General features: G+C 51.9%; 7 protein-coding genes across 7 annotated transcripts; 3 read left to right on the top strand and 4 right to left on the bottom strand.

Moving 5' to 3' along the window:
* The first annotated feature begins 1,137 nt into the window (after positions 1–1,137).
* Positions 1,138–2,426, top strand: CAOG_02603 (hypothetical protein). The gene is made up of 5 exons (XM_004349303.2): positions 1,138–1,170; positions 1,339–1,432; positions 1,682–1,864; positions 1,967–2,040; positions 2,126–2,426. The coding sequence occupies exons 1-5, from the start codon at positions 1,168–1,170 to the stop codon at positions 2,195–2,197; spliced, it is 426 nt and encodes a 141-aa protein (XP_004349353.1). The 5' UTR covers positions 1,138–1,167; the 3' UTR covers positions 2,198–2,426.
* Positions 2,296–3,780, bottom strand: CAOG_02604 (hypothetical protein). The gene is made up of 5 exons (XM_004349304.2): positions 3,682–3,780; positions 3,117–3,185; positions 2,878–2,990; positions 2,630–2,752; positions 2,296–2,531 (listed from the first exon to the last, which is right to left on the bottom strand). The coding sequence occupies exons 1-5, from the start codon at positions 3,757–3,759 to the stop codon at positions 2,483–2,485; spliced, it is 432 nt and encodes a 143-aa protein (XP_004349354.1). The 5' UTR covers positions 3,760–3,780; the 3' UTR covers positions 2,296–2,482.
* Positions 3,781–3,966: 186 nt separating this feature from the next.
* Positions 3,967–6,269, top strand: CAOG_02605 (hypothetical protein). Its single transcript, XM_004349305.2, has 2 exons — positions 3,967–5,913; positions 6,030–6,269. Exons 1-2 carry the CDS (start codon positions 4,065–4,067, stop codon positions 6,074–6,076), a joined length of 1,896 nt encoding a protein of 631 aa, XP_004349355.2. The 5' UTR covers positions 3,967–4,064; the 3' UTR covers positions 6,077–6,269.
* CAOG_02606 (hypothetical protein) lies at positions 6,223–8,312 on the bottom strand. Its single transcript, XM_004349306.2, has 8 exons — positions 8,203–8,312; positions 7,627–7,777; positions 7,289–7,522; positions 7,075–7,206; positions 6,938–6,994; positions 6,761–6,847; positions 6,581–6,667; positions 6,223–6,478 (listed from the first exon to the last, which is right to left on the bottom strand). Exons 1-8 carry the CDS (start codon positions 8,284–8,286, stop codon positions 6,291–6,293), a joined length of 1,020 nt encoding a protein of 339 aa, XP_004349356.1. The 5' UTR covers positions 8,287–8,312; the 3' UTR covers positions 6,223–6,290.
* Positions 8,313–8,349: 37 nt separating this feature from the next.
* CAOG_02607 (hypothetical protein) lies at positions 8,350–10,325 on the bottom strand. Its single transcript, XM_004349307.2, has 5 exons — positions 9,916–10,325; positions 9,736–9,793; positions 9,549–9,632; positions 9,355–9,453; positions 8,350–9,201 (listed from the first exon to the last, which is right to left on the bottom strand). The coding sequence occupies exons 1-5, from the start codon at positions 10,209–10,211 to the stop codon at positions 8,449–8,451; spliced, it is 1,290 nt and encodes a 429-aa protein (XP_004349357.1). The 5' UTR covers positions 10,212–10,325; the 3' UTR covers positions 8,350–8,448.
* A 1,003-nt stretch (positions 10,326–11,328) lies between these two features.
* On the bottom strand, positions 11,329–11,994 carry CAOG_02608 (hypothetical protein). Its single transcript, XM_004349308.2, has one exon. It carries the CDS (start codon positions 11,986–11,988, stop codon positions 11,380–11,382), a length of 609 nt encoding a protein of 202 aa, XP_004349358.1. The 5' UTR covers positions 11,989–11,994; the 3' UTR covers positions 11,329–11,379.
* A 1,064-nt stretch (positions 11,995–13,058) lies between these two features.
* Positions 13,059–17,232, top strand: CAOG_02609 (Xpo1 protein; the record flags this gene model as incomplete). The annotated part of the gene is made up of 9 exons (XM_004349309.2): positions 13,059–13,172; positions 13,308–13,415; positions 13,507–13,686; positions 13,777–13,892; positions 14,015–15,935; positions 16,058–16,439; positions 16,547–16,742; positions 16,837–16,933; positions 17,062–17,232. 9 exons carry the CDS (start codon positions 13,059–13,061, stop codon positions 17,230–17,232), a joined length of 3,285 nt encoding a protein of 1,094 aa, XP_004349359.2.
* Positions 17,233–17,454: the final 222 nt, after the last annotated feature.

Genomic DNA, 17,454 nt, shown 5'->3' on the forward strand with positions numbered 1-17,454 from the left:
TGAGCCACCTCAGGTTCGTGTTCACTTTGAATGTCTCAGCAATCGCCCGCGCTCCAGCATCGCTAATCTGATTCCAGCTCAGACTGCCCGTCCCTCTCCATCAGTGAGCACTCTCACTGTCATCTCCTGCAGTCACCACTCACATGCATCAGTTCAAACGAGACTCACGCAACCTCGACCACCGTCTTGTTCACTTTGAGTGTCTCAGCAATCGCGCGCGCTCCAACGTCGCCAATCTGATTCTCACGCACGCTGTCCAAATCGCCTCCATCAGTGAGCCGCTCTTGCTGTCTCTACTTGATCGCCCACTTCCATGCGTCAGTGAAATTGAGATGACTTACTCGAGGTGCGTCACTGTCGTGTTCACTTTGAGCGCTTCAGCAACCGCTTGTGCTCCATCGTTGCCAATCTTCTTCCCATCCCACCTGTCTCTCCATTTTCGTCAACACAAACGCGCGGTCACACTGTTTCCAACCTTACAACTCGGCTTCCCCTTACCAGATCCATCCATTTGCGTTCTTGACGATATCATGCAGCTCGCGCTGGCTCTCAGACATACTCTGATAAGTCAGCATTTTCAACAATCAAACAAAGACTGACTCGATGCTCCATTTCATCTCTCTACCCTGACACACGCAGGTCTATGAGCCAGCCATTCTGATGGCTGTTCCTCCTTGAGGAAGTTTGGAATATCAGGATAATTTTCAGTGCAAATTTTGTTGATTGTAGAAAGGGTAGTGTGCATTCCCACCGATCAGACCTATTCAAGTCATAGTATTCTTCGACAACATTTTGGAGTTATCTTAGAAAATAGGACTGCACAAGAAACCATAAAACAAACAAAACAGAAAACGTTCAAAAAGGACTGTCTCCCGAATGCCGGAACAATCCTCCTGATTTTGCGCCTCGTCTCTTTCCAGAGTCGTACTCGGCATTTCATGTTCATCGTACGCGGGGAGATTGAAGTAGAACGTTCACTTGGAGTTGAAGCGGTTTTTGCTCAGCTCTGAGCTTTGCCGTGGCAATCCACTTCTGAATTCTCGGATGTTTGTGCTGCTTTGTCTTTCGTTGCTTGCCATCTGATGACTAGATCTACGTTATTCCTCAATCCATTTGTAATCCTTTCATTCAGTCTTGCATTTTCACTTTGAAGCCAAATCGAAATCAATGGTAAAATCAAAATTCTGAATTTTTGGAGTTTTTTTTTATTTTTTTTTTATTTTTTTTTTTGCTGATTTTCCATCGCCATTCTCTCACTTTCCACTGTCTCACTCGCTTCCTTCCGTCCTTCCTTCCTCTCTTCGCTCTCTTTTGACGACTGAATGCTCATTTGCTCAGACGGACATCAACGTGTGCGACATCGACCCGTCTGCGATCGACAAGATCAAAAAGTTCCGTTTCCGCAAGGCCAAGAACACTGGCGCCCTCATCCGTAACGTGCAACCCACTCCGCGCACCCTACAAATCCCTCTTGGTGGTCAACGTTGTCGAATGACCATGGCGATGAGACTGGAGATCCATGGGTGGAGGAGGGGGGGTAGTTCAGATTGAGTGGACATCAGCTGGTTTTTCAATCTTTTTCTTTTGTTCTTTTGGCAACTCGTTCATTGATCACCATTCAATGTTGCTCTGCTTCTTCTTCTTCTTCTGCTGCTGCTGCTGCTGCTGCTTGCTCTCGCAGTCAAGATCGTTCCTGAGGAGCTCAAGTGCGTCATCGAGCAGGAGCTGGACGACACGTCCCTCGCTGAACTGGCCAACGAGCTCCCCGACTCATTCCCTCGCTATGTCGTGTTCTCGACCGTCCACACGCACCCCGATGGCCGTATTTCGTACCCGCTGATGCTCATCTACATTTCCCCTGCCGGTAAGAGCGAGTAAAAGAGTCGGGTTGGTGCTGCTTTAGATTGTGCCTTTTTTTTTTTTTTGTAACTTTTGGGGATTGTTTGTTTCGTCTGCCGTGTCCCAGGCACCAAGCCTGATTTGCACATGATGTACTCTGGCACCAAGACCGAGTTGGTTCGTCTTTCTGGCATTACCAAGGTCAGCATGGCGAGAATAACAACCTCGAAAAACGTTGTCAAATTGCTGGCGCTGATTTCTGTGCATTCCTTGTCTCGTCACACAGGTCTTTGAGGTGCGCAGCACTGAAGAACTTGACGACGAATGGCTCGAAGAGAAGATGGCCTTCTTCAAGTAAACGCGTCGTCAAGATGGACCGAGTCCGATGGTGTGTTGTTTTAGTTTTTTTGCTCCACCTCCCCTTGTTCATTTGTTGATATGGCTCGAAACGCATGTGGCTGGTACACCCATAAACACAATGGTTGCAAGATGTTGTTTTCGATTGTTCTCAACACGTTAGGGACAGACAGCCAACATGCAGCAGTTTCGTCTCATTTCTTTTTTTAAAAAAAAAAAATTCTAGTCGACGTCAACTAGAGAGCTATTGGACCTCGCTGACGACACGCTTTCTGGTGGCGCAGTTTTAATGGTCGCGCAGCGATGAAATCGGAGCAATTAGTGCGGTGATCATGCTGTTGCGAAGATAAGAGCCAAAACAAAAGTGACCCACAAAGTTAACAACCAAGTCGGACAACCTCCTCTGCTGCAATCACCACCTCCAACAACTTACGAGTACAAGTAGTAAAAGAAGCACACAAGGTACAAGCCAAGCTTGATGAAGGACTCTTGCTTGTGCTTTCCGAGTGATTGGAAAACCTCGGTCGAATCGTACAAGTAGCGTTTGCTATGAATCCTGCGTTGGGGGGGGGGGGAATGAGAAGGACAGCACGAGAAGGCAAGTGGGAAACAAGAACAGAGGTCGGGGAGAGTGAGAGAGTTGTGCGAAAAAAAGGAGCCAGCACTCGAGTTCCAACGCACCGATGAGCGTGGTACGCGACAAGCGGAACGTTCAGAAGCAATGCAAGCCATTGCAGCCGGAAGAGGAAGAGCGTTGTCAGGAAGGCATGAAGGCCGACTTCAGGCAAAATGTACTGCCACATCGAGGACAAATTTGGAGTTGACAAGTTAGCTCAGAAATACAAACCGCGCTGCCTCAAAGGCCATTTCGACTTTTGTGCGTGAGTGTATGCGCGCGTTTCTTGCTGTCATATTCATACCACGTTGAGGCTGTTGCAGAGGTCGACAGGATTGATGTAGTCGCATTGGAGGTCTGAGAACATGATGATCTGCAGCCAAAACAAATGAGTGCAAATGAGTGATCCAGCCATTCGCGAGTGAATGCTCGGTGTATTTTTTGTGAGACGATGAATCAACAGAGCATGATTCTGGTCTCTGGTTGGCGGTCTTCGATGCCGGCTGTGCACAAAGAGGGGAGATCTCGGCAGTTGATGACGACGGCGAGTAGAACAGCGAGCGACTTTGGCGTTCCGGTCGTCCACCAGCCAGGCACTGATGCGGGGTCATTAGTGCTGGCGACACAATGCAAACGCTGTCATCCCCCCCCCCTCGTCTTCTGGGCGAACGCGGCAGATCCAGCGCGAGACGAAACCATCCGTTGCAAAAAAGGTCTCCCTTTCGCATTTTCCTCCCAGTTCTCAACGGGCCAAACCGCTGCAGCCTCCCCCCCCCCCTTTTTTTTTCCTTCCATCAGACGGCTGGGTTGAGGTGGTTAGGGATGCACGGCGGCGCGGTCAAAAGTGACGGGAGGGGAACTGAACGCACAAAGTAAACCATGAGGAAGAGCAGTGCTGCTGATACAATCACAGCAAAGATGTACAAGGCGGCGTCCGTCGAGACCATTGCTGCTGATGAGTGAAAGTGGAGTGAAGTGGAATATATCAAGATAGAATTGTCGAGTAACAATTGCAGCAACCGAGGAACGCAGAGCATTAGTCTGAGCGGTCTTTGGTACTGTTTTCAGAGCATCTGAGCGGTGGCTTTTTTTTTTGTGTGTGTGTGTGTGTGTGTGTGTGTCTGTTCCTTTTTCTAGGCAGGCAGTCTTTTGCTTTGCTATTCTTTGTTTTTGTTTTATTCCGTTTCAAGGGGTGAACGGCGCAGTGAAAGACAGAGCGCAGTGTGTGCGTGCGTGTGTGTGTGTTAGCAGAATGGCATTGTCGCGCTCGGTCGCGATCGCTCGGCTCGCCTCTTCCTCTTCCTCATCATCTCCCGCGACTTTCTCATCGCTGCCAGCCTCATCATCGTTATCATCATCATCACCAACATTCGCATCATCGCTGGGAAGCCGCAGTGGTGCATTGACATGTATCACAGATCAACCACGGCCGAGCTTACCACCGAGCAGCAGCAGACAGAGCGCCGCAGCAACGCTGCCTTCGCAACTACCCACCCGCAGCCCAGCCCGGATAGATGCAGACCCGTGTACGCACTCACTCACGACGCACTCTGACTTGCCATCACGACGTGCTGGGCGGACGAGTGGCGCTACACCAACGCAAGCTCGGGATTGGTCACCGACACGTCTCCCTTATCTGTATGCGAACCACCACGCTGCGTCGCCACTCGCCACGCACGCGAGGACGAGGCTGTTCTCAACACTGGGCAGTGCTGCATTGTTCAAGACGACGGTCGGGCGCTCAAACGCAGAGGAGTCCTCCTCCTTCACCTCGTCGTCCGCTTCTGCTGCACCCTCTGCTGCTACCGAACCAGCTGCTCCGTGTGAAGAACCCGGACCCGGCTCGACAGCCAACTTTGTCGATGGGCTGCCACTGTTTGCGCAACCCTTGCCGCATGGTAGCAGCAGCAGCAACGCTACATCGCCCGCAAGCGACGGAGCGGCCGTGGTGGCATCTTCAGAGCAACCGCTGCTCTGGTCCCGCAGCGAGGTCCGACGTGCGAACGACACTCGCGCGTTTGCAGGCGTGCGGAGCACTCGCGCCCGTCGAGACTACAACGAAGACCGTCTGTGTGTGGCGCAGTTTGGCCCAGACACGTTCTTTTTTGCCGTGTTCGACGGCCATGGCGGATCGAGCGCAGCCGATTTCGCCACGGCGCACGTCCACTGGGAGGTGCATGCATTGATGCAAGCGGGCGCGAGCCCCTCGGCTGCGTTGGTAGGCGCCTTCCAAAAGGTCAACGACGATTACTGCGCGTCTGCGCGGAGCTCGAGCACGTCGCGCACTGCGGGAACGACGGCCGTTGTCGCCGTTGTCGTCGGCCGAACAATGTACATTGCCAACGTTGGCGACTCGCGTGCCATTCTCTGCCGCTCTGGCCGGAGTGTCCAGATGTCGTTCGATCACAAACCCGACGTGCCAGAAGAGCAGCAGAGAATCGAGGCTCAAGGAGGCGAGGTCGTGCACGACTTTGGCGCCTACCGCCTGCAAGGCATGCTCACCGTTTCACGGGCGTTGGGCGACCTAGAACTCCAGCAGTTTGGCTTGATATCGACGCCCTTCGTGGTGCGGCATGAAATTTCCATGAATGACGCCTTCCTTGTCCTCGCCTCGGACGGTTTGCACGACGCGCTCGCACCAAGCTTGATTCTCGACATTATTCGAGGCGCGGCTGGACCCGACGAAGCCGCAGTGCGACTCACCATGGAGTCAGAGATGCGGGACGTCGAGGACAATACGACGGTTGTTGTCGTTCGGCTACCCGGCTGGCGACGCTTCCAGACAGACCACTATGCCATCGGCTCGCCGTTCGGGCGAAAGCTAAACCTTCCCGCGCTTCTTTCACAGATGGACAAGTACATGCCTGTGGAGATGACGCAGGACGACATTGCCAAAGAGTTGGAAGTGTTTGAAAAGACGGGGCTCGGCTCCATCTCTCGAGCAGGGTTTCACGTGTTTGACGAGACCCAACAAGGGTACATAACGTTTGCTCAGCTCGAGGCTGCGATGAAGCGTCTAGGCGAGGATTTCTCAAAGAAAGAGCTGCGTGAGATGTTTGACGAGGCGGATCTTGATCGAGACGGCAAGATTGGATATGAAGGTGAGTTTTTTTGCTGTCTGTTGCTGTTTGATGAGGTCGGGGGAAGGGGAGCGGGCGGTTGAGATTGTTTCCGATAGCTACTCACTTGCCGGTGTGCTGTTGTGTTGCTACGGCAGAATTTTGTCGGACGCTTCGGCAGCAAAAGGACGACGCTTCCAGTTGACACTTTGTGGATTTTTTTTTTCTTATCGATTTTTTTTCCTAAATATCTTGTATCGATTCCGCTGCAACCAACCTCCACTGCCCGCCCCCCTTTTATGATCGTTGTCGATATCGTTATGACTATGGCATCGCTTGGTTTGATACACTTGTGCCTGTATAAGTTGTTCTGTATATTGTAATTTTGATTTCAACCAGTCGCTGCATCGCGCTGCGCTTTAAGGAGTATGCAGCTCACTATCTGCCGCGGGTGCCGCTGGCGGTGCCGACGAAGAATCAAGCGCAAACAAGCTCAGCGTTGCGATGGCCCGCAGAATCCTTAGTCGGCGTCCTGCACTTGTGATGGACATGGACCCAAGGGTCTCGTGATCAAGTGCTAGCAGAGCTTCTCCGTCAATGTCGTTTTCTGTTTTGTGCAATCCAAAAACGGCGAGACATGCATCAGACACAACAAACAACAATTCACCTTTGCACTCTGCAACCAACCACCCCCAAATCGATACTCTACCTTGGAACAAGGGAATGTACTCAGCAAATCCGTTGGCGCCCATCCATTGAGCGACATCCTCGGCAGTCCACTGATGAATGGTACTCACTGGCAGGTTGTACAAACAATGCAGAGCAGAGTTAGCGCCGCACTTTGACAATACACTGGTTGCTCAGGGGGAATTGCAGAAAATCGTCTCACAGTCAAGGATGGAAGGTACTCTTGGCGCACCCACAACTCCGCGACCCGGCGATCCTGGAGCACCTGCTCCCTCTGCAATCCCTCGCGCTGCAGCGCAGAACACGGAAAACAAAAGGGGTGGATGAGCACAGCAGCGCTAAAAGAACGAAAATTTGGCAAATCGAAACCAAAACTCACGAGTGATCAGACTCTTGCGATTCCTGTCGGAAACCATGGGGCTCATATTGCCGTCAACTGCCCAGCGAAAACAGAGACCATTCCGACAGTCAGAACCATCACAGGCTGCGAAACACGCAATCTCGTCAATCTCAAACCTCGTGCAGTGATAAAGAAACTAATGTCGCGCAGAATTTGCACAATCTCGGCCTCGGGCAGCTCGTCTCCAAACACACTCCTGCTGCGTTCAACACTTTGCGGAGAGAGTCCTTGAAGTTCTTGCGCGCTCGCTGCAAAACAAAACACGCACCAAAAATCAATCTCAAGGCTCGGCTCGCACGCGAAAGAAACTCGCCACTAGCTGTAGCTTACAGGCCATGGTCCGCGCCACACGATTGCCAGAGCTCTCCTCTGATAGATGGCCCGTGCGCGGAGGGGTCTCAAAGGTCACAACTGACGCCGGACCAGGCCGGAATGACACCTTCTTTTGCTGCGCAGCCTGCTGTGGCTTTGACAAGTCTTGCGCTGGCATTGCAGCATGACGCGGTGACGCGCCACTCGGGATGGGAATTTCAACACGAAGCGTCGAATCACGGAACAGGTCCACTTGGTTTGAGTGAACATTGGCGGCAAAATTGGGTAAAACAGAATGTTGGCCCAAATGACGAACACCCCCCCTTCAAAAACCAATGCCTCAAAAATCGTTCTACCTGCAATCTTAAACTCTTCCTCGCGGGCCATTGTGACCAAGTCGCCGTCGGTATCGCGGTACTTGAGCAGCATTGTTTCGCCCAAAGGCGATTGCGCCAAAACCGCCATGTCGACCTGTCCAGTCTCGTCGGCTGCGTACACCTCCCGGATCTAACAATCATCACCCAAAGTAGCAACAACAACAACAACAACAGAGGTCATGCCAAGAGTGAGTGATTGATGTTTTGCTGACGTTTCGGTTGCAGAGGGCGAGAATGCATGGAATTCTGAATCCAATAGTCAGTCCCACTCATCCGTCCATCATCGTCCCATCGTCCTCCACTCCAAGGCTGCAATCAACGGATGATGGCCACTGCAATCTGTGAGCCGAGTCGCGGCTGCTGCAGCTGAGCTTTTGGAACAAGTGAGGGACAAACGGGCAAAAATGGGGGTTTTGAAACCGTTTACAATGCAAAAGTAAGCATTCGCTGTGCATACGCGCTGTTCGCCCGCAGTGCCGACTGGAGCGTGATGAACGTGGGAAGTAAGAGTTTGCATATGTTAGTGGAGCGGTTGAAAGGGGGGGGCGGGCAGACCTTGGCTTTGAGCTGGGCGAGCTGCGATCCAGCCGGCAAAACGATGCGGCGACAGTCATCGCCAAAGGACACTTTGAACTGCATGCGTTGAAAATGCGGATGGATGGGACAAGAAGACTGAGGACGAGCATAATCAAAAAGAATATTGAATTCTGTCGATCGAAACACCTTACGAAACGAAACATTGAACTCATTTGGCCGTTGAACAAGTACAAAAAACGAAAACAATCTCCCAACACACACACGTCACGCTGAAAGCAACGAATAGAGACAGGATGCAGCGTAAAGGAGCCCGCCATTCAGACAGAAAAACAACCCTGCGTAGAGAATGCTGCGGCTATGGCGGTAGTCGACTTTGTGCAGCGGGGCCTTCTTCCAGGACGTTGCGGCTTCTTTGGACAGCTCTGCGGCTTTGGCTGCAACAAGCCGATGGCGGACTTGGGCTTGCGTCTCAGACGAAGCACTCGAGCCGCTGATGCTGCTGCTGCTGCTGCTGCTGCTGCTGCTTTCGATGGACGACTCCTTTGCGGCCGCGACCTTCATGCTTGCGCGGGGCGCGTCCACATCAAGCCGAGAGCCCAGCTCTGACGCAGAGGCAGGGAGAGACACGGTGATGGCATCATGCACGTTCGATGGGAAGGTGCCGTTTTGCCAGAAAAATTTGAGCAATTGGTCCTTCTCAATGTACAGGTTGTTAATCCACGCGGCCAGGGCGTCTTCGCCGGTGGGGAGGTCGGCGAGCAGGAATTTGCGGCCATGAATGTGCACTTTCGTGGTGAACGAGTGCCTGGTGAAGAGGTCGAGAATTCCAGGCGCGCGACCCTCTCCAAAGCCCTCGTATGCGACAGTGTAGTCGTACACGTACTTGGCCGCTGGGTTTTTCCGCATCTTTTCAACCACATACACAAACGCGCGATTGCGTGGCCAGAGCAGATACTGCAGCTTGGGAAATCCATTCTCTTCGCAGTACGCGTGGCACTTGGCCATTGAATTGCGGTGCTGCAAGCGCAAAAGAAATGTGGGAAGGATGCCAGACGCGAGGCACAGTGAGGTCGTAGAAGCAGAGACGGGCACAAGAGCAAGAGGAAGGCGAGTCCGTGAGATACGGTGCACAGAGACAATTCAGGTTGCTGTGTTTGAGAGAGTCTTTACCTTGAGCGCGCCTTCAGGGAAGAAGCAGTACAAGTGGAACATGTCACTGGACAAGAGTTGTTCGATGCTACGATCCAGGTAAGGCTTGTCGGATGGCCACTGAAAAAATAATGGCACAACAGAATGATGAGAAAAACGCAAGACACAAGTGCGCTCTTCTCGTCGTCGTCGTCGTCGTCAATGAGAAGACGTACCCGACACGGAATCCAAACATCACCTCGGAGCATGCCAGCCCATGCGAATGGGAATTTCGACAGGCCGTTCCAACCGACCCAGAGCTGGAAAGTACCACGGGTGAGCAACAGAAACCAAATCGAAATGAAATTCACCCACTCAGCCAATGCCCAGCTTGTCACAAACAACAAAACAAGCTTCACATACAGCTCGGGACATGACGTCTTGGAAGAAGAGATATGCGTTGAGAATCGGCACATCGCACCTGTTTGGGTGATTTTAACCCGCATTCAACCAAGCAAACCAATCGGGTCAGCAGCGAGGCTTCCAACGACAACCTCATGGGCCCCCCAAAAACATGCAACAGCGCGACTCTTCTGGTTTTACCAGCTCTGGTGGTTGAACATGACGATGGCCTTCTCGTTCTGGCTGGGGAAGGCGATTTGCTCGCCCGAAGAGAAGCAGTCGACCAGCGAGTACTTTTGGAAGGTCGGGAAGGTCCACGCGCAGGCAATCTCGCTCAGAATGCCGACGATCCGCTCGTACAGGTTGTGCGAGACGAGGTACCACAGCGGCAGGACGACGAGGAAGGCCGCAGCGAGCCAGGTGAAGGTGCTCAGCACCAGCAATCCAAAGCCGACTGCAACCACCGTCATGTACCACGGAACACGCGGCCGCGGCATCTTTTTTTGTTTTTCGGTCGAGTGGGACGGAGACGTGGATGTCTTCTGGTGTTGGAAGTGTGTGTGAGACAGGAAGCGGGTTGTTCGGCGCTTTAGGTTGTTTTTGTTGATGATAAAAGAATGGACTGCCGATCAATGGCCCAACGGCACTCTTTGGCTTTGATTCCAACGAGATGCATTTCCGCTATTGATTGACGTTCATGTAGTAATGATGTTGCTTCAAGTTCCAGATTTCAAGTTCTCAAATTCTCAGAATCTACGATGCATCACAAAAACTGCACTGATTCCGTTCCGTCTCCGACCCAATGCACCCCTTCAGCTCATGTCCGACGCAGACTTTTTTGAAGAGTTGCAAGCCGATTACCCCGTAATTACCATCCAGCGGTTTACCATCCAGCGGTTTACCCAGGCGTGTAAGGTGGTCCCTAAAGCTGGGGGAAAAGGGGACAGCGGTGGTGATGGATGTTGTCGCTTTTGCTCAGGCTTTTGCCACAACTGTTGCATCATTGGCGACGTGAACCACATTGACCACATGTTGCAACTCGTCAGATGGAAATCACACAAAGACACAGCAAAACCGCAATGCTCAGTACCAATTGCCAATCGATGATTGGACGACGCCTCTTCCAGCTCTTCTGGACCAAGTATCACGCGCGTCCACATCCCCAAAATGTATCGGTTGCCACATCCTCGTCCATCCGACAAGCAAGCACGAACTCGTGACGGAGGCAGTTTGGCGGCTTCACATTCTTCCTTTACCCCAAAAAAAAAACAAAAAAAAAAAACACTGGCGCGTTTTCGACCCCCCCCCCTCGCTGCCCGGGGCTTCTACTGACTCCCTGCTTCTCTCACAGTTCGTTTTTTGGCATGAGAACACATCCCGTGGTGCGACACACTCACCCGAATGCGCCCATCTCTGGGTTCCGTTCCCTGTTCGAGTTGGCCACGCCCCCCTCCTCATGCTGCACTTCAGACAGCGGTCCCTGCCCATTGGCAAGGCCAGACCAATATCCAGCACACCACAGACGAGGGCCTTTTTCAATGGGCAATCCAGTGCGGATGGGGTACCCGGACAAGATCGACCAATGCATCACAAAAGCGAAAAACAAACCAAGTGTCACTTTTTCACTTTTTTGATTTTTATTTTTTATTGTTTTACGGCAGAGAGTTACGCTCCGATCGGCAGGTAGCGCTGGTCTCCATGCACAAAGAAGACTGCAATCTCTTGAATCAGTGCCAGGAGGACGGCGACAAAGCCTGCGGCGATCAGGGCAAACATGTGACCGTAGTCGACTGTGATGGGGATGGTGATGAAGTCGAGATCGAGCCATGTGCCAGGGCGGGCTTTGAGGTCCACCGCCATGCCCAAGCCCGCAGCCGCGACAACCACTGCCAAACTGAGTGATCCGAGAATCCATCGACTGCGGAGAGTCGCGTTGATTGTAACTGCAGCGATAACCGCCGCGGCAATCCCGGAAAACAGCGCGGCCGACGCGACAACACTGCCGCTCGCGTAGAGCTTGGTCGCGCCGGAGCTTGTGAGGATCCGAAAACCATTGATTTCTTGCCGATGCCACCAGTCGCACTGGTCGAGCACGCACAACTTCCAAAACCCGGCGTCGGCGGTTACGTAGAGCCAGCCCTGGTTTGGGACGTACGTCTTCGCGTCGGTGCTGTACACCGTGTTGGTCGCAGCAGCAACGGCATAAAACACAGCTGCCGCTACTGTCAGAATGAGAGAGATGGTGCGGTGAGCGCGGACGTTGGCAAACATCATTTTGGCTGCGAAGAAAAGAAGACTGTGTGTGTCAGCAGATGTTCCCTATTTTGTTTTTTTTTTGTTTTTTTTTTTTTTTTTGTTTTTTTTTATTTCAGTCCACTTTTCTCGATTTGCGCGCTTTTTTTTTTTTTTTTTCGGTAGGCTTTTTTTTTTTTTTTTTTTTTTTTGATTGACTTTTTGTGGGTTTTTTTGTTTCCACTTTCCTCGACTTCGACCGTTTGGATTCGGACTTTTGCTCTGTTATTATTCCTAGAAAAGCGAGGGTTGCTGTTTTCATTTTGCAACATGGACATCATTGCGTCGTCGACCTGAGTGTGAAGCGTTCAACCACCGCAACCCTTTTTTTTTTTTTTTTTTTTTTTTTGGTTGCGATTTTCCATGCAAATCCATACAAATCCATGCGTCTCCACGTTGGATCACTCCCCTTGTGGCCGCGTTTCGCTGCTCGCGCTTGCGCATGCCGGCTGTGTCCTGTGAGACGCACTCTGTGTCCAACCGGGAGCCAGCCCGGACGAAACGGCGCGTCAGGAGATGCGTTTTGCGTTCTCACGTTGCGTTGCCCAAAAAGCCGCCCATTTTCCGACGCCATCTCGGCCTTTTCTTTCGTCGCGGCGTGCGTCGCTCGGGATGCCCTGCGTGGCGCGTTGACATGGGTCTCGTTGATCACGACTACTCGTTCGCTCGTCCATCGCATTGGCTCTGAGGTCGCCAAGACCGCCATTTTTTTAGCCGTCTCACTTTGCAAACCAACTGTTTCACTTTTTTTTCTTTTTTTTTTCTTTCTTTTTTTTCTTTTTTTTTTTCTTTTTTTTTTTTCTTTTTTTTCTTGTGGTTGATCAAGTGAGGCAGCTTTACAGTCATCACAGAACAGAACAGAACATAACAGAACAGCACAGACATGATTGTCGCCGTTGCATGTGTGTGTGTTCAGCATTCACTCACTGTGTGTCGTTTCGTTGTTTTGTTTGAATCATGCATTGCGCATGTGTTTCCACCACACAGGATTCATCTTCATCATCACCGTGACTCCCATCTCCCCCTCCCCCTTCTGTCAGTAAGATCTTGGAATGAATATCGACCAGTACTTGGAAAGCGGCCGCGCTGTGCTCTTCAACTTTGACGACAAGTTCGATGTTGCGAGCTTTGACCGCATTGTCGACCAAGCAACTCAATCAGTTACTGTACGTTACTTGTTTCCCCCATCGGTTTAATCTCATCAGTGTGATGCAAAGGGGGGGGGGATCCGTCTCTTGCTCTCGTCCCATAACAATCATGATGCGCATCCCAAACTGACTTTTTTTTTTTTGCCAACACAGCCTTATTTCCAGGCAGCACAACAGCTGGTCACCGAGTTTGTCGAAAACCCCGACTCTTGGACGCGTGTCGATGCCATTCTCTCCTTCTCTGTCAACCCCATCAGCAAGGTATGCGTGCGAAATGGTGGCAGTGTTTTCAAGTCTGGTTGTGGGTGTTGCTCAATGTCTTGTTGAACTCTTTGTTCGTCATCCAACACAGTTCTACGGCCTGAATGCTCTCCGTAGCATGATCAAGACCCGATGGAAGGTCTTGCCGCGCGAGCAGTGCGAGAACATTAAAAAGTTTATGATTGACTTTGTCACAAAATGCTCGATTGACGACGCTGCCCTGATCGAGTCCCGCCTGTACCGAACCAAGCTGGACGAGACGCTCGTTGCGGTAGGTGCTTTCGAGCTAGCAACGGATTTGAATGTGTTTGCCATGGTTTGGCACTCATCCTTGACCTCCTTTTGTTTTTTTCCTTGTCAGATTGTGAAACACGAGTGGCCTGCGCACTGGCCAAACTTTATCGAGGAAATTGTTGGTGCCAGTCGTACCAACCTTGCCATGTGCGAAAACAACATGATCATTTTGAAACTTCTCAGGTAACGAAAAGAACATTGGCCAATTCGGAGCGATGCAGCGGTTTGTGGCTGCTGCTGCTGCTTTCGGGACGAAGACTCACCAAATCTCCACCTCCCCCCCTTTTTTTTTTGTTTCATTGCAGCGAGGAGGTCTTTGACTACTCGTCGGGCCAAATCACCCTGGCCAAGGCGAAACAACTCAAGCAGCAAATGTGCGAACAGTTTACGACCATTTTCGAGCTTTGCCAGCTGGTGTTGGTGGAGGCCAACAAGGCGTCGCTCATCGAAGCGACGCTCGGCACGCTGCAGAGCTTTTTGAGCTGGATTCCGATCGGCTACATTTTTGAGACCGAGCTCATTTCCATCCTGCTCAACACGTACTTCCCCAACCCGCTGTACCGAAATCTGACGCTCAAATGCCTGTCGGAGATTGGCAGTCTTGACACTGGCAACCAGTACGAAATGACCTTTGTCAACATGTACTCTGGCGTGCTGACGGTGATTTTGGAGACGCTCACTCCCGAGCTGGACATTTCCGAGGCCTATATGAACTCGGACGATGACGAGCGCAAGTTTGTGCAAGACGTGGCGCTCTTCCTCTCGTCCTTTTTCCGACAGCACTCGAAGGTGCTCGAGGCGCGCCCGGAAATGCACGAGCTTTTGCTTGCGGGCATGTTCCTGGTTGCGCGCATCTCGGACGTTGAGGAAACTGAGCTGTTCAAGGTCTGCCTCGAGTTTTGGAACTGGCTCTCCCACTCGCTGTACGTCGAGAGCCCGTTTGGCTTCACTGGCGGCGCGCTCATGCTGAACGGCGGTGGCTTTGGCCGACAAGGCTCGCCCCGTCGCGAGCTCTACACGCAGCTCTTGAGCCGTGTCCGCACGATCATGATTACGCGCATGGCCAAGCCCGAGGAAGTGCTGATTGTTCAGAACGACGAGGGCGACTATGTTCGTGAGCTCACCAAAGACACAGACTCGATCAACATTTACAAGTCGGCGCGCGAAACGCTCGTGTATCTGACGCATCTCGATTGCAGCGACACGGAGGTGATCATGTCGCAGCGTCTCTCGGCCCAGGTCCACGACGCAGGGTTCTCGCCCGAGCTGCTCAACACGCTGTGCTGGGCAATCGGCTCGATTTCGGGTGCCATGAGCGAGGAGGACGAGAAGCGCTTCCTCGTCACGGTCATTCGCGAGCTGCTCGGCTTGTGCGAGTTTAAGCGTGGCAAGGAGAACAAGGCTGTGATTGCATCCAACATTATGTACATTGTCGGCCAGTACCCCCGCTTCTTGCGCGCGCACTGGAAGTTCCTCAAGACGGTCGTGCAGAAGCTGTTTGAGTTTATGCACGAGCTTCACGAAGGTGTCCAGGACATGGCCTGCGACACCTTCATCAAGATTGCCCAAAAGTGCCGCAAGCACTTTGTCACGCTGCAAGCTGGCGAGGAGACGCCGTACATTGACAAGCTGCTGGCCGAAATGAACCTGCACATTAACGACCTGCAGGAGGGCCAAGTCCAGACCTTTTTCGAGGCTGTCGGCTACATGATTGCGTCCCCGCTGGACCCTCAGACGCGCGATCGTCTGATTGAGCGCTTCATGCTGATGCCCAACAACCACTGGATTGAGATTGTCGCCCGTGTCTCGTCGGACATTAGCGCACTGAGCGAGCCTCCGCTGATTAGCCAGCTCTTGCACGTCCTGCGACTCAACAACCGTGCCTGCCTCGCCATCGGCCACACTTTTGTGTCGCAACTCGGCAAGATTTATCTTGATTTGCTCAACATTTACAAGGCGGTGAGCGACATCATCAACTCGCACCTTCGCCAGTCGGGCGACGTTGTGCTCACCTACGCCAGCGTCAACTCGCTCGTCAAGGTGCGCCGCGAGTCCCTGCGTCTCATCGAGACGTGGGTGGCGCGCACCGAAGACCCGCTTGCTGTGCGAGACAGCTTTGTGCCCCACCTGCTTGAGCTCGTCTTCCTGGATTACCAGCAGTGTGAGCCGTCTGCCCGCGAGCCCGAAGTCTTGAGGCTGTTGACGACCATTGTCAAGCAAGTTCAGGTGAGAGTTTGGCAAAAAAGGGGGGGGGAATTGTCTTGAGATTCATGGCTGCTCATGTTGTTTTTGTGGTTGTTTTGTTTTGGTTTTTTTTTTTTTTTTTTTTGCGCGCTCTCTCTCCGCAGGGTGAAATGTGCCCAGTCATTCTTGACATCTTCCCGCTCGTGTTTGAATGCACGCTGGACATGATCAACAAGGAGTTGACGCTGTACCCCGAACTTCGTGTCGCCTTCTTTAATCTGCTGCAGCAAATTTGCGAGCATTGCTACCCTGCCCTGTTCCAGATTCCGGAAGACCAGTTCCGAGTTGTCATGGACTCGCTCACCTGGGCCATGCAACACACGATGCGCGATGTGGCAGACACTGGTTTGTTGACGCTGAAGGACTTCCTCGAGCGTGTTGCCACGTTGAACGACCCCAACATTGTCCAAGGTTTCTTCCGCTCGTACTACTTGTTGCTGCTGCAACATTTGTTTGCCTGCCTGACCAACTCGTTGCATGCTGCTTGTAAGATGAATCTTGTCGTCCTCTTTTTTTTGTTGTTGGTGGGGTGCAGTCGCACTCACGCTTTTCTTGCCACCGTCTTGTTTTGTTCTCTCTTTGACACCCCTCAGCATTCAAGATGCATGCTACCGTGCTGTCGGTCATGTTCCGTCTCGTGTTTTCGGGCGTCATTCAAGCGCCCTTGTTCAACCCTGCCGAGTACCCCGAAATGGACAACCCCACGTTTGTCAAGCAGTTTATGCAGGTCAAGCTCCAGGAAGCCTTCCCGCATTTGAAGCTCCAGGAAGCCTTCCCGCATTTGGCACCGTAAGTAGTCTTTGCCGTGCGTAATTGTGGAGATGTTGATGATCTGTTGTTGCTGAAACTCGATTCTCTTGTGTTTGCTCTTTCGCGAGCACAGACTCCAGATTGAAGTCACCGTATTATCCTTGTCTGCGCTTTATGGCGATGCCTCTGCTTTCAAGAGCGCGTTGAGAGATTTCCTGGTTCAAATCAAGGTGAGGACTGCTTTTTTTGCCTTTTTTTTTGCTTTTTTTGTTTGGTCTCTGCTCGGTTTTTGGTCTCTGCAGGTTTGCTGATTACGACTGTCGGCTCACCCAACACACCGCTCTCCTTTTTTCATCAGGCTTTCGCAAACGAGGAGGATCTCTTCCTGGAAGAGACGGAGGCGATGCAGCAGCTCGAGCAACTCAAGAAGAAGGAGGAGCAGACTGCTGTTCTCGGCATCCTCAAGCCCGGCGAACGCGACGACATGCTTGACATGAATCAATTCGAAGATCACACCCTCGAGGTGTAATCGTGTATTACTAGCAAAAGCATTAGCTTTTATTTTCCAGTCGACACCCCCTCCAATAAACCTATTTTGTTTTTCTCCATTTATCTCTTTGATTACGAATTCACATTCACTTTCATGATTGAATGGGGAATGGAACGAATGAAAGCGAATTGGGGTTAAATTTGGTGAAACAAGAACACGGAAAAACAAGAAAACGCGCAAAAAGAGAAATACAGCACGAAA

This window comes from Capsaspora owczarzaki (genome assembly GCF_000151315.2).
Source record: "Capsaspora owczarzaki ATCC 30864 unplaced genomic scaffold supercont2.3, whole genome shotgun sequence".
Taxonomy (NCBI): domain Eukaryota; class Filasterea; order Ministeriida; family Capsasporidae; genus Capsaspora; species Capsaspora owczarzaki.

Coding starts and splice junctions, on each gene's coding strand:
- CAOG_02605 (XM_004349305.2), top strand. CDS start 4,065: ATGGCATTGTCGCGCTCGGTCGCGATCGCTCGGCTCGCCTCTTCCTCT. Junction 5,914..6,029: donor CGGCAAGATTGGATATGAAG/GTGAGTTTTTTT, acceptor TTGCTACGGCAG/AATTTTGTCGGACGCTTCGG.
- CAOG_02606 (XM_004349306.2), bottom strand. CDS start 8,286: ATGCAGTTCAAAGTGTCCTTTGGCGATGACTGTCGCCGCATCGTTTTG. Junction 7,207..7,288: donor TGTGGCGCGGACCATGGCCT/GTAAGCTACAGC, acceptor TTTGTTTTGCAG/CGAGCGCGCAAGAACTTCAA. Junction 6,479..6,580: donor GTACATTCCCTTGTTCCAAG/GTAGAGTATCGA, acceptor TGCACAAAACAG/AAAACGACATTGACGGAGAA.
- CAOG_02607 (XM_004349307.2), bottom strand. CDS start 10,211: ATGCCGCGGCCGCGTGTTCCGTGGTACATGACGGTGGTTGCAGTCGGC. Junction 9,633..9,735: donor AAGACGTCATGTCCCGAGCT/GTATGTGAAGCT, acceptor GGTACTTTCCAG/CTCTGGGTCGGTTGGAACGG. Junction 9,202..9,354: donor TCCCTGAAGGCGCGCTCAAG/GTAAAGACTCTC, acceptor TTGCGCTTGCAG/CACCGCAATTCAATGGCCAA.
- CAOG_02603 (XM_004349303.2), top strand. Junction 1,865..1,966: donor CATCTACATTTCCCCTGCCG/GTAAGAGCGAGT, acceptor GCCGTGTCCCAG/GCACCAAGCCTGATTTGCAC. Junction 2,041..2,125: donor GTCTTTCTGGCATTACCAAG/GTCAGCATGGCG, acceptor CTCGTCACACAG/GTCTTTGAGGTGCGCAGCAC.
- CAOG_02604 (XM_004349304.2), bottom strand. CDS start 3,759: ATGGTCTCGACGGACGCCGCCTTGTACATCTTTGCTGTGATTGTATCA. Junction 3,186..3,681: donor TCTTCCTCATGGTTTACTTT/GTGCGTTCAGTT, acceptor TTTTGGCTGCAG/ATCATCATGTTCTCAGACCT. Junction 2,532..2,629: donor TTCTTTTACTACTTGTACTC/GTAAGTTGTTGG, acceptor TCTTCGCAACAG/CATGATCACCGCACTAATTG.
- CAOG_02608 (XM_004349308.2), bottom strand. CDS start 11,988: ATGATGTTTGCCAACGTCCGCGCTCACCGCACCATCTCTCTCATTCTG.